Genomic DNA, 12998 nt, shown 5'->3' on the forward strand with positions numbered 1-12998 from the left:
ACCGGAAAGGAGAGAAGCCCCGGCATACCCTGACCAAAGTCAGCTGGAAACAAACTACTGGAACGCTGCAGCTCTCCCACCATCGCCGGAGACCCAAGCGCACGCCTGATTCTTACTGACATGTTGCCGCTGCATCAATGCTCCTAGAAACATAGTCGGATTCAAGCCCCGCAAAATTTACCCTGCTGCAGCTTGCATAGAAAGAAAATCAGACTCGGAGAATAACCAGAAGAATGGCCCACAGCGCCGGAAAAAACATGTCCCATCTCATGCGCGCTGCTATAAACCGGCACCTGCACAATCAGCTGCACATGGCCGTGACAAACACCGATGAAAGAGAGCCTCAGAATAAACAGGACTACTACTGCTACACTGAAACCCAACAATGAGAACAAGTGCGAGCATGAAATCGCACCGCTACTGCCGCGCTGTAACCAACAAGGAAACCAAGAGCGTGCATGCAAAGGGCGGGAAGTCCCGGCTCCCTCCACGGATTTCTAGTCATAAAACTTAACCTCAATAAAACATCCATTCCTTAAACATACGTTGACCGAACCCACATTACTAAGACTCCCAAACAGAACCTGAAGTTCAAACAACATTAAAAAACAGAGACATACTCACAAGCTTGTTGTTAGGGCCGGTTGAAGCCAGTTAAAGCTGGTTGAGCAGCAGTAACAGAGCAGAATGTAGGAACTGTGGTCTCTATTTTTTTTTTACAGACAAGGGAAAGAAGAAAAAAAATTGAGTCCCAGTCAGACCCTCTAGCAATGGAGGGAGGGTGAGGCAGGGACCTGGGGGGGCCCAGGTGTAACCCCTAAAGCCGGCACCATTCAGCCAGACACCCCTGTCTCACTGAAGATAAAATCTCAACAGGAGAAATAGCATTGCCAGCTCAGAGACCACCACCACAACAAAGCTAGAAACAACCTTAGACACAGTAGAAAAATGGATGATGGATCACAAACTAAAACTAAATTCTGAAAAAACAAAATTCCTTTTGCTCGAAAAAGCCCAAACTCCTACCATCACTGAACTGAAAATCAAAAATACCAAATACCCAATACAACCCGAACTAAAACTCCTAGGAGTTACGATAGACAGATGTTGCACAATGCAGCCCCAGATCAACAAAACAACCCAGAAAGCTTTTCTAACCATGAGAAATCTCCGTAAAATCAGAAAATTCTTTGACCAAGCACAATTTAGACTAATCGTCCAATCCCTAGTCTTAGGTCTGCTGGATTATTGCAACTCCCTATATCTTCCTTGTCCAGCCACTATGATAAAACAACTCCAGACCATACAAAACACCGCCCTCAGATTGATCTACTCACTCCAGACCATACAAAACACCGCCCTCAGATTGATCTACTCACTCAAAAAATATGATCACATAACAACTGCCTTCTTAGACTCTCACTGGCTACCCATACAAGCACGAATCCAATTCAAATTCTACTGCCTGATATTCAAAGCATTACACGGCTCTTCCCCCTCCTATCTAAATAACCGCTTAAACCAAATCTCCACCTCAAGACACAGAAGAACCTCGAACCCTTTCGCCTTCCCCCCACTCAAAGGCACACAACGCAAAAAAATGTTTGACAACCTTCTAGCAACACAAGCAGCAAAAATCAACCATTCCATCTCCAATCTTATGACAATATCAGACAACTTCAAAACATTCAGAAAAGAAATCAAAACCCTGCTTTTCAAAAAATTCATCCAAATATCTTAACCCCTCCTCTTTTACCTCCAGAAGATTCACCTACCTTCAGATAACCTTCCCCCAAATTACCCACCTTAACACCTTCCAATTAAACAAATACCATAAATAGATTGTAACCTACCCTCTCTAACTGAATTCCATATGTATTTTTCATACAGTTCTTCACTGTCAGTTTAATTTCCATCCTATAAATTCACATAGAATTTTCCTTTTTTCAACCATCTTTATTTTCTCTTCTTTATTAATTTCCAGGTACTTTAGTTAGATTGTGAGCCTTTGGGACAGTAAGGGAATTTTTTAAGTACCTTCTTACTTCTCATTTATAATCTTAATGTATATTTTCTTCAAACCGCTTAGAACCTAACGGATGTAGCGGTATATAAGAAATAAATTACATTACATTACATTACTGAAGAGAACCTCAACAGGAGAAACAAAATGGCAGTCTCACTGAAGAGAAACCTCAACAGGAGAAAATAAAGTTCCAGTCACAGCCAGAATTCAGGAGCTAGTTGAATAGCGACCATTTCCTGCTGGGAGATAGATAATACTGGAGATACAGGAGGAGTGCCAGCCAATGGGATCACCTATTAATCAGTTTCTCTATCACTGCCTGCTGGTAGATGTGTGCTATCCCATTGGTCTCTGGATTCATCTGCTGCTGTTGCTAGGGAACAATCAATAAATAGTAAAGTGCCCAGTGCAAGTTTGGAATCAAGTAAATCAATAATGTATCAGTGAAAATGTTTAAATCTAACAGTTCTTAAATATAGCAATTTTCTCCATAGAATGTGATATGCAGAAAAACTTAGCTTTCAAGAGTCCTCATGGAGTCATAGGGGGATGCCTCAAGCGAATGCCCTACAAAGTCCCCTATTTCGTTCTCTTCCTCAGGGGCAATGTCAAGAGCACATCCCACTGCTTGTGAAAATCTGCTTGACTTTTCTCGACAGCTGCTGCAAGACTGTGTTCAGTGGCATAGTCATACAGCTGATTTGGACTGGAGCCCAAAATTGGTGAATGGGCACTAAAGTTTCTCCTGGCCTGAGTGCAATAGGGATTCCCATGCCCTGCCAACTGAAGACATCTTTCTCCAGTCTGGCAACCAGAAATATCCAAGCTTTCCAGCTTATGGCAATATCCTCAAGGGAGGAGAGAAGGCAGCAGCAACAGCTCTGAAATACTGCTGCCAGCTGCAGAACTTGGAAAGTTCTGGTCACTGGACCTGAGGGAGGGAGAGGGGGAGAGGTGGCAGTCAGTTGGTGAGGCTTGGAAGTACCTACCAGCTACATCACGGGAGATGTTCATTTTAAGGGGACCTAAGCTCAAAGTGGGAGGTCTAGCTCTGCTCTCATGGTTATGCCACTGATGTTCAAAATGAAGTACAGTATTTGCCTAGTTTAACTTTTTAGGATTTCCAGTTCAGCTTTGGTATTCATATTTCTACTTTTAATTTGTGATCCATTGTTCTATACTGTATTTGGTGAAGGTCTGTCTGTCTGTTTTGTGTGTGAAGAAGTAATTTAAAAGTGGGTCAGGAAATTGGGAGACAGGCAAGTAGAAGAGGAGCCTCCTCCTTAATTTCTACCCTGGGCCCCAAGCATGTCTAAAACTGGCCCTGATGATCAGAGGAGCAGGTACTGGGCAAAAGGTAAAGGATGGCTTTATTTTCACTTCCTGCTCACCACATATTAGCTTTCCCAGGTATTCACCTTTATAGGACCCCCAGGGACCCCTGAAGACTTTTTGTCAAAATGCGGACCGTGTTGGGACCTGCATCCCTAGTGGATTAGGTCCTTTAAGGCTCTTATGTGGATTACTTTACTTTTATGTGGATGATTTTAGTTTACCTTTGGAACTTTGACATTTTCAAATAAAGTCCATTAAGGAACATCGTCATTCCACAGAGTTTCTTTTATTTTCACCAACACAGCATTTTATGCCCTAGTCAAAAAGTACATTATTTTCTCAACGACAAGATTATTTGCACGGACTCTCTATTTTTGAGAGTTTATTTCATGACTTCCAAATGAAATAACATTATTCCATGGTTTCGGACTAAATAAAAGAAATTAATTCTACCTGCTTTATTAGCTTTCTGCCCCTGTTCCACCGCTCTAGCCCACACCCAGCTCTCTGACAGCGACACCTCCTGCAGCGCCATCATTTCAAACTGCCTAGGCAACCAGTGCTCTACGATAAACATTCCCCTCGCAACGCTTGGAAACACGAGCCTAGTTACCAGCGTTCCAGTAGCATGCTAGGTCTGGAGTTTAGTTCATTGGCTTTTGTGTGCTTGCAAAAAGTAATAAACTATAGTTCAGTGTTGCCTGCAAGCGCGGGGATCAAGCAATACGTTACAACTTCTAAGAAGGGAGTGAAGACAATAAAACTCAAAATAAATGTAGGGCGCTGCTTACGCCTTTCAGCGTTATATGGAAAAGATAAAAAAGTAAATAAATAGCAAATACACCAAAACAACGCATGAGTGCCGTCAAGTAATTTGAGCTGTCTTATGTCGGCGCGCGGGAATGAGGCGCGAAACGCTGGCGGAGTTGTAGCAGGTTGGAGCGCGACGATGGGGCCGGGATCCGCGGGGGCGGGGGCGGAAACGGCTGTCGGTGCTGTAAAATCACAGCCCGTCTTTTCTGGGTTTCAAACGAGAACTGTGAGTGAGTTATGTGTTAACTCAGCAAGGACAGACTTTCTCTGTATGTTGGTGAATTTAGTACAAACCGAGAATGGGTACGTACTTGTAGAGAATGACACGGGGACAGAGACCGCAGGGACAAACTTTATCCCCGTATCATTCTCTGAAAGCTTGAGACTAGTTTCAGTATGTGAAAACTTAACAAATGTTAGACAATTTTCAACTGAATTTACTGATTAAAAAGAACTGCAGAAGCTCCTTTTAGCTTTAAGTGAACTACTGTTAAAAAACACAGGAGCCAACTTTTGAAAATTATTGGAGGTGCTCACAACAAATTTCTGCTCATCCAGAAAAAAAAAGGAAAACCAAAATATATCTGGTAGTCAGTGACCAGCCTACCTATATCTAAATGTCAAGAGTAGGGGCAAGTCACTTAATTCCCCCCCCCCCCCCATTGCCCCAGGTACCTTAGCTAGATTGTGAGCCCGCTGGGACAGACAGGGAAAACTGCTTGAGTACCAGAATAAATGCATGTAAACCGTTCTGAGCTTCCCTGGGAGAACGGTATAGAAAATTGAATAAATAAATATTCTCTTTTAATCACAGAGTTGTGTAGAAGGCATCATCCACGTTTTTCAGCTCAGCCTCCTGCATCTCTGGGCTGAACTGTATATAGCTCCTCAGTTCTTCCTTCCACAGGAAGGTGTCTTTCTGATCTGCTCTGATTCTGGTTTATTATTTTCTGGATTTTATCTGTTTTTGAGGTTTCTTGGTGCTTCTGTGTTAGAAGTCTGTAGCTAGGAGGGGAACTCTTTTACAACTCTTTTTACAGGGCACCTGACTGACTGTCCTGCATTATTGTTTTGGTGGCTTGGGATCCATGCCCCTGGTAAAAAAAAAAGCTCTCTCCTGGTACTCCCGGAGCTTGCGCGCAAGCTATGTGGCCCCACATCAGTCCTGAGGAATCTATCTGGTGCCGACTGCATTCCCCCCCATCCCCAATGATGCAGATGGAGCTGTGGGGGGCTGGGGTCTCAGGTTCTCTCTCGGTCTGATTGGCAGCCAAAGACACAACATCTGGATCATTTTTACATGCTTGTCTGAGGCAGGATTCTCCATATCCCAGCTTCTGATTCAGCTGAAGCAGGCAAAGAATACAACAGCACAACTGTGAGTACAGTATAGTCTATTGCTGTCTATGGGAGATGTTGGGGGGGTCTCTAATTTCAGTTTTGGGGGTTTCTGGGACTAGGTTTAGGGTCCCCCACCTCCAAAAGCCCTTTCCTGAATTTTTTTTAACTTTGGTGTATCTCTCCCTTGCCATTTTTTAATGCCAAAATGCTGCCACCACAGCCTTCCTGGATTTACCAATTTGGTTTTAAAAGCTTTGATTTGGATTCAAATTGATAAGAGATGAACTTCTCAGGCTGTTTTACTTCTGATTCATACCAGATTTGCGCTGGATGGCCGGTGTTAGATTGCTGCTCTGCATAGAACTAAGAAGCTGTCGATGATGGCAGCCTATATGCTAAGGCCTGGAAGTCCTTTCAGCACTGGTGTGCTTTGGATGATGTAGAGCCCTTACAAGCTCTGATTTTGGTAGTCCTGGACTTTTTGCAAGAGAGACTTCAGAAGGGTCTGTTGGTTGGATTGTAGAAAGTGCAAATAGCAGGCCTTTCCTGTTTCCATGCTTGGGGTGGGAGGAGAGGTTCTTTGGCCTCTCACCCAGATGTCACCTGGTTCATTATAGGGGTGCATCTCCCATTCCCGTCCTAGCATCATAGCACTGTATTTCAAGGTATCAGTAGAGCTCTGTATGAGCCCTTTCGGAAGGCGTCCCTTCTGGATCTTATGGTCAATATGGTGTTTCTGGTGGTGATTACATTGATAAGACTCTGTCCTGTAGGGAGCCGTACCTTAAGATTACAAAAGCAGGGCTTTCTTTACACATGGTTCTTTCCTTCTTACCAAAAGTAGTCCCTGCCTTCCACGTCAATCAGGAAATCTATTTGCCCACTTTTCATCCTATGGGATCTAAGAAAAAGGATAAAATAGGGAATGACACGGGGATGAATTTTGTCCCCGTCTCCGCATGCTCAGTCCCTGCCTCGTCCCTGTCAACCATCTGATCCCATCCTCACAAACCTCAAATAGTTATGATTTTATATTGAACTTATTTTATTAAAGTATAAAAAGAAATAATATTCTGTACAATTGTCATTTGATAAATTCAAATAGTACAACAAATAGATCAACAAAACTCCTGTCTTCCCTCCCCTTCACATATATCCCCTCCACTATCAAGAAAATTAAATAAGCCAAATTATTACAGAATGCTACACAGAAATATAATGCTAACAGAATACCGCAGTCACACATGACAGGAATAGGGGAGTGAACTAGGGCAACAGCCCCCTGGTTAGAGAGCCTTAAGCCAGCTGGAAACTAAAGAAGCACGACCTGGACTTTGCAGTCCCCAGTTATGTCTAATGCCAGCTCTAGCAGGATACATATTTCAAATCTGATATATTCTAATCACAAAATAGAAAATAAAAAAATTTTTTCTACCTTTTGTTGCCTAGTCATTTTATTTGTCAAATCATGTTGGTCTCAAGGCGCTGGTCTCTTTTCTTTTGTCTTCTCTTAACTCACTTGCCAGGGTCTCCTGACCATTTGACATTTCTTCTTTCTCCATGCTCACCATCCATCTTCTATCTTTATGTATGCATGTATTGTTCCTTATGTTCAGTATCTCCCTTCTCTATGTCTCCTATACGTCCTTTTCTGGTATTTCCCCATGCCCATCTCCTTGCCTTCATCATCTTATTCAAGTTCCAAGTTTTTATTAAAAATTTTATACTTTCGTTTGTCAAAACTACTAAGTGAGATACAATTAAAATTGGGGAAGAGTTTTATGATCCCCGTCCCCTGTGTACAGGGAGTGGGGAAAGAGAGAGTGAGAGAGAGAGAGATCCATGGTGCATCTCTCCCACTGCCTCTTCTGCCATATCCAACATTTTTTCCTCTCTCATCCCCCAGATCATGTGCAGCATATTTCACTATTGCCCACTGGTCCTATGCCCAACATTTCTCCTTCTATCACCTCTATCCAGCACCATGCAACACCTCTCACTTTCCTCACTATGACCAACATTCCTCCCCCTTGCATCACCTTCAATCTGTTCCCTCTTCACCACCATATCCAACATTTCTCCCTCTCATCCTTCTCTTCCCCGACTCCTCTCTCTAGGACCAACAATTTTCCTCTTCCTTTCCCCATGTGCACCATCATTCCCTCTCACACACTCATCCCCAACAATTCTCCCTTTTTATTCCCTCCCTTGTGTTCCAAGTTCTTGCCTCCTCCCTTCCTTCTGTGTCCCAAGTTCGTGTGCCCCCTGCTTGCCTTCCAAACTTTGTACCAAATTCATGCCCCTCCCATGTCCCAACATGCCCCTTCCCCCACTTTTCTCCCTTTGTCCCACATTATACTTTCTCTCCCTTGTTCAAGGCTATCCAGCTGGGCATGCCCCCTTCCACCAAAGCTGGATCAGCACTGGCAGCTTCCCTCAAAGTTGCAGCTGCCCGCGAGTCCAGCAGGCACCCTCCTTCCCTATTACCCACGAGTCTGGAAATCCCCCACGCTCGCACCAGGCCCCCCTATGTCGAAGCCGACTGGAGGGCTTCCCTCTAATGTCAGAGCTGACGTCAGAGGGAAGCCTTTCTGGTCAGCCAGGGATCCCAGGCAGTTACCATCAGACATTGTCTTGCTTCCAGCTTGGCTGTTCCTTATCTTCAGCGCTATCCGCACTTGTTTGCCGGGACAGTGCACAGCAGAGTTAATGGCCATGCAAGAGCCTCTGCGCTAGTACGAGTAGCTCCTAACTCTGTATACTTAATTCTAAATGGCCTGCGAGGACCGGTGCAAGATGTAGAAGAGACGTTGGGAAACAGCGATCACAATATGATCTATTTCGATCTGGATGCAGGGGAGAAACATCGGTCCAAAATGAAAGCCACGGCACTGAACTTCCGAAAAGGGAATTACGAAGGGATGAGACTCCTGGTAGGGAAGAAGATTAAGAAGAGGATAAGCACTGTAAAAACGCTAGAGCAAGCTTGGTCCCTTTTTAAGGACACGGTCACCGAGGCGCAAAATCTATATATACCACGCATCAACAAGGGATCAAAGAGGATAAAGAACAAAGAACCGGCGTGGCTCACTGTAGAGGTGAAGGAAGTGATCAGAGACAAGAAAGCTTCATTTAAGGAATGGAAAAGGTCAAAAATGGATGAAAACTGGAACAACCACAAACAATATCAACGCAGCTGCCATAAGATGGTAAAAGGGGCCAAAAGAGACTACAAGTTAAAAATAGCCAAGGAGGCGAAGAACTTCAAGCGGTTCTTTCAATATATTAAGGGGAAATGACCCGCAAAGGAAGCAGTGGGACCATTGGATGACCATGGAATAAAGGGAGTGCTAAAGGAGGACAAAGCAATCGCCGACAAACAACACATTTTTTGCATCTGTATTTACTGAAGAAGATCTACACAGCATACCGGAACCAATCAGGCTATATGCTGGAAATGAAGACGGAACGCTGACAGGATTGACGGTCAGTCTAGAGGAGGTGTAGGCAGATTGATAGGCTTAAGAGCGATAAATCTCCGGGACCGGATGGCATCCATCCGAGGATCATCAACGAACTTAAAGGGATCATAGCTGAACTGCTTCAACTAATAGCCAATCTGTCGATCGAATCGGGAAAGATTCCGTAGACCGAAAGGTGGCGAATGTTACGCTGATCTTCAAGAAAGGTTTGAGGGGAGATCCAGGAAACTACAGACCGGTGAATCTGACTTCAGTACCGGGAAAGATGGTAGAGTCACTGATAAAGGACCGCATCATTGATCACCTTGACGGACACAGGCTGATGAGGACCAGTCAGCACGGTTTTAGCAAAGGCAGATCGTGTTTGACAAACTTGCTGCACTTCTTTGAGGGAGTAAACAGACAAATAGACAAGGGTGACCCGGCCGACATTGTATATCTGGATTTCCAGAAGGCGCATGAACTACTACTTTGGAAAATTGTGAGCCACGGAATAGAGGGTGAAATACTCACGTGGATTAAAAACTGGCTGGCGCATAGGAAACAGAGAGTGGGGGGTAAATGGACAATACTCGGAGTGGAAGAGCGTCACCAGTGGGGTGCCGCAGGGCTCGGTGCTTGAACCCATGCTCTTCAAAATTTTTATAAACAATCTGGACATTGGTACGATGAATCAGGTGATTAAATTTGCGGACGATAAGAAGTATTCAAAATAGTGAAGACACAGGGGGATTGCGAAGATCTGCAACGTGATATAATCAGGCTCAAGGAATGGGCATCAACATGGCAGATGAGGTTCAACGTGGATAAGTGTAAAGTAATGCATGTAGGTAACAAAAATCTCATGCATAAATACAGGATATCCGGGGCAGTACTTGGAGAGACCTCCTAGGAAAGAAACTTTGTGTTCAATTCTGGAGACCACATTATCAAAAAGATGTGTGGAGAATCGAGTCGGTTCAGCGAATGACCACCAGGATGGTCTCGGGACTCAAGAACCTCCCATATGAGGAAAGACTGAATAAACTGCAGCTATACTCACTCGAGGAACGTAGAGAGAGGGGGGACATGATTGAGACTTTTAAATATATCACGGGCCGCATCGAGGTGGAAGACGATATCTTCTTTCTTAAAGGACCTTCAACCACAAGAGGTCATCCGCTGAAAATCAAAGGCGGGCAATTTCATGGCGACGCCAGGAAGTATTTCTTCACCGAAAGGGTAGTCGATCATTGGAATGAACTTCCATTGCAGGTGATTAACGCCAGCAGCGTGCTCGATTTGAAAAAGAAATGGGATATGCATGTGGGATCTCTAGCCGGGTGAAGTCTGGGGGTGGGTCATTAGCGTGGGCAGACTTGATGGGCTACAGCCCTTTTCTGCCGTCATATTCTATGTTTCTATGTTAAGTCTATGAAGCCGTCCACGCAATGTGCAGCAGCGGCGAAAAGGGCGAACAGAATGCTAGGAATGATAAAGAAGGGGATCACGAACAGATCAGAGAAGGTTATCATGCCACTGTACCGGGCCATGGTGCATCCTCACCTGGAGTACTGCGTCCAGCACTGGTCACCGTACATGAAAAAGGACACGGTACTACTCAAAAGGGTCCAGAGAAGAGCAACTAAGATGGTTAAGGAGCTGGAGGAGTTGCCGTATAGTGAAAGATTAGAGAAACTGGGCCTTTTCTCCCTCGAACAGAGGAGATTGAGAGGGGACATGATCGAAACACTCAAGGTACTGAAGGGAATAGACTCGGTTGATAAGGACAGGTTGTTTACCCTCTCCAAGGTAGGGAGAACGAGAGGGCACTCTCTAAAATTGAAAGGGGTTAGATTCTGTACGAATGTAAGGAAGTTCTTTTTCACACAGAGAGTGATAGAAAACTGGAACGCTCTTCTGGAGTCTGTCATAGGGAAAAACACCCTCCAGGGATTCAAGACAAAGTTAGACAAGTTCCTGCTGAACTGGAACGTGCTCAGGTAGGGCTAATCTCAGGGCACTGATCTTTGATCAGAGGGCCACCACGTGAGCGGACTGCTGGCCACAATGGACCACTAGTCTAACCCAGCGGTGGCAATTCTTATGTTCTTATAATATTAGGTCAGGTTGCACATAGTTTTGGTATCTGTTTTGATTAGTTACTTCAATGTTATAATGTTAATTGATGTGTTTGTTACAGAACAGAACAGAATTGTGTCGAGGATATTTCCTCTGTTTCCCTCCTTTCGATTATGTCTCTTGTTGCAGTGCTCCTTGCAGCTGCCTGGAAAGGAGGCGGAATTCAATGATGATTTGACAGCATTCTGCAAGCAACTTGCAGGTTCAGATGCATAACTCTAGTGTTCAGAACTGTTAGACACAATCTACAAGAAAGAAGATTGAGGTATTCATTCTATTGTTTATAGCATTCTCCCAGGGGAGCTCAGAACGGTTTACATGAATTTATTCAGGTACTCAAGCATTTTTCCCAATCTGTTCTGGTGGGCTCACAATCTATCTAATGTATTAGGGACAATGGGGGATTAAGTGACTTGCCCAGAATCACAAGGAGCAGCATGGGTTTGAACCCACAACCTCAGAGTGCTGAGGCTGTAGCTTTAACTATTGTGTCACTCTTCCCATAAGAAAGATTAGGTAAGAACCTAATCTTTCTTTTAGGCCTGAGAAGATCTGTCTCTAACACTGGGAGTTGATGAGTATCGATTGGGACTCCATCTGCCTCAATGCTGTGTACTGAGTAGGGCCATCTGGATCAGTCAACATGCACAGACTTGTTGGGCCGTGACCCATTTCTGTCGTCATCTTCTATGTTACATTGAGTCTGACACTGAGGAGACATGGAGATTTAATGCCTTCTTCCTTGGCACCAAGGGAACTCAGTGCTGTACATTGGACAAAGATCAAGAAGCACAAGCACTGATCCCCTTCAAAGCACAGTGCTTGGAGCTCTGGGACACCAAAGAACTCAGTACCCGAGAAGAGTCATGCTAGAAGGAATGCTCACCCTCCATTGAAGATATGCCTATGCATAGGTCTTCATGTAGCCTGTTCCTGGTACCGAAGTTGATGCCAGCAGTTTTGCAGGCTGTTTTGGAACAGATGTCCCAGCCTTTTACAATGTCAACCCTCAATGAATGGATCTAGGCTATGCTCCAGGAGAATTTGCCAGGGATTTTGGCACTGTAGAGTTCATCGGAGTCAGGGATGCTTTCACCTGCCATGGCTCCTACTCAGCCCTTGCAAGGCCTTCAGCCTGTGGTACGGTCAATGATGCGATTGAAAAGCATATTGATATCATTGATACTCCTGCCAAGCGTTTTCTGCCTCTTCTAGAAGGATTTTTGGCAAGTCAAAGAAAGGACTTTTTTTTCTTAAAGGAGTAGGTACCCCCCCTTTCTCTCATCTCACTCAACAGATGCTGCCCCAGCACACAAGGTCTTGTCAACAGCATGCAAAGAAGCCCCAGCCATGCAGGCCAGAGCTTTTCACTCTGTAGTATGAACAGACACATTTTCGCCCTAGCCTCTCAGTTCTGAATTTGTCAGCAGGTCATGGCTCAGCAGATGTTGAAGTAATTGGGCCTCAAGGCTTCCAATGTATATCTCCATGTGAGGACATCCCAGTGGACTCTAACTTCTAGTGGTCTCAGGCCTTTGGGAACATAGCAGATTCCATCTAAATGACACTAAAGTTGATACAATCCATTCTCTGGTGGATGATTTGATCCAATTTGACTATGGGAATCTTATTCCAAATTTTTCAATACCACAAGTTGTTGACGAAGGATATATCCAACCTAAATTGGAATGAGAGGGGGTTATCTTGATGGGCTTCACACTCGGGATTTGTGGTCAGCTGAGGAGAAGAATTTTCACATCTGCTTCCTGGAGCTACAAGCAATTTGGAACACTAAAGAATTTCAGAGCTTGGCTAATTAATGAAATTATACAATTTTGGATAGACAATCAGATTGCCATGTACTATATGAACAAGCAAGG

General features: G+C 44.4%; 2 protein-coding genes across 3 annotated transcripts in view; one reads left to right on the forward strand and one right to left on the reverse strand.

Moving 5' to 3' along the window:
* LRRC36 (leucine rich repeat containing 36) overlaps positions 1-4320 on the reverse strand; it is a 668251-nt gene extending 663931 nt beyond the window's left edge. For both annotated transcript variants that reach the window (XM_033941089.1, XM_033941088.1), the window contains exon 1: positions 3815-4320. In XM_033941089.1, coding sequence (XP_033796980.1) covers positions 3815-3938 — 124 coding nt within the window. In that variant the 5' untranslated portion in view covers positions 3939-4320. The remainder of the gene's footprint in view (positions 1-3814) is intronic.
* Positions 4293-12998, forward strand: part of KCTD19 (potassium channel tetramerization domain containing 19) — a 298880-nt gene continuing 290174 nt past the window's right edge. Inside the window, exon 1 of the mRNA XM_033942930.1 lies at positions 4293-4400. Coding sequence (XP_033798821.1) covers positions 4311-4400 — 90 coding nt within the window. The 5' untranslated portion in view covers positions 4293-4310. The remainder of the gene's footprint in view (positions 4401-12998) is intronic.

The sequence above is a fragment of the Geotrypetes seraphini genome, chromosome 4 (assembly GCF_902459505.1).
Source record: "Geotrypetes seraphini chromosome 4, aGeoSer1.1, whole genome shotgun sequence".
Lineage (NCBI taxonomy): Eukaryota > Metazoa > Chordata > Amphibia > Gymnophiona > Dermophiidae > Geotrypetes > Geotrypetes seraphini.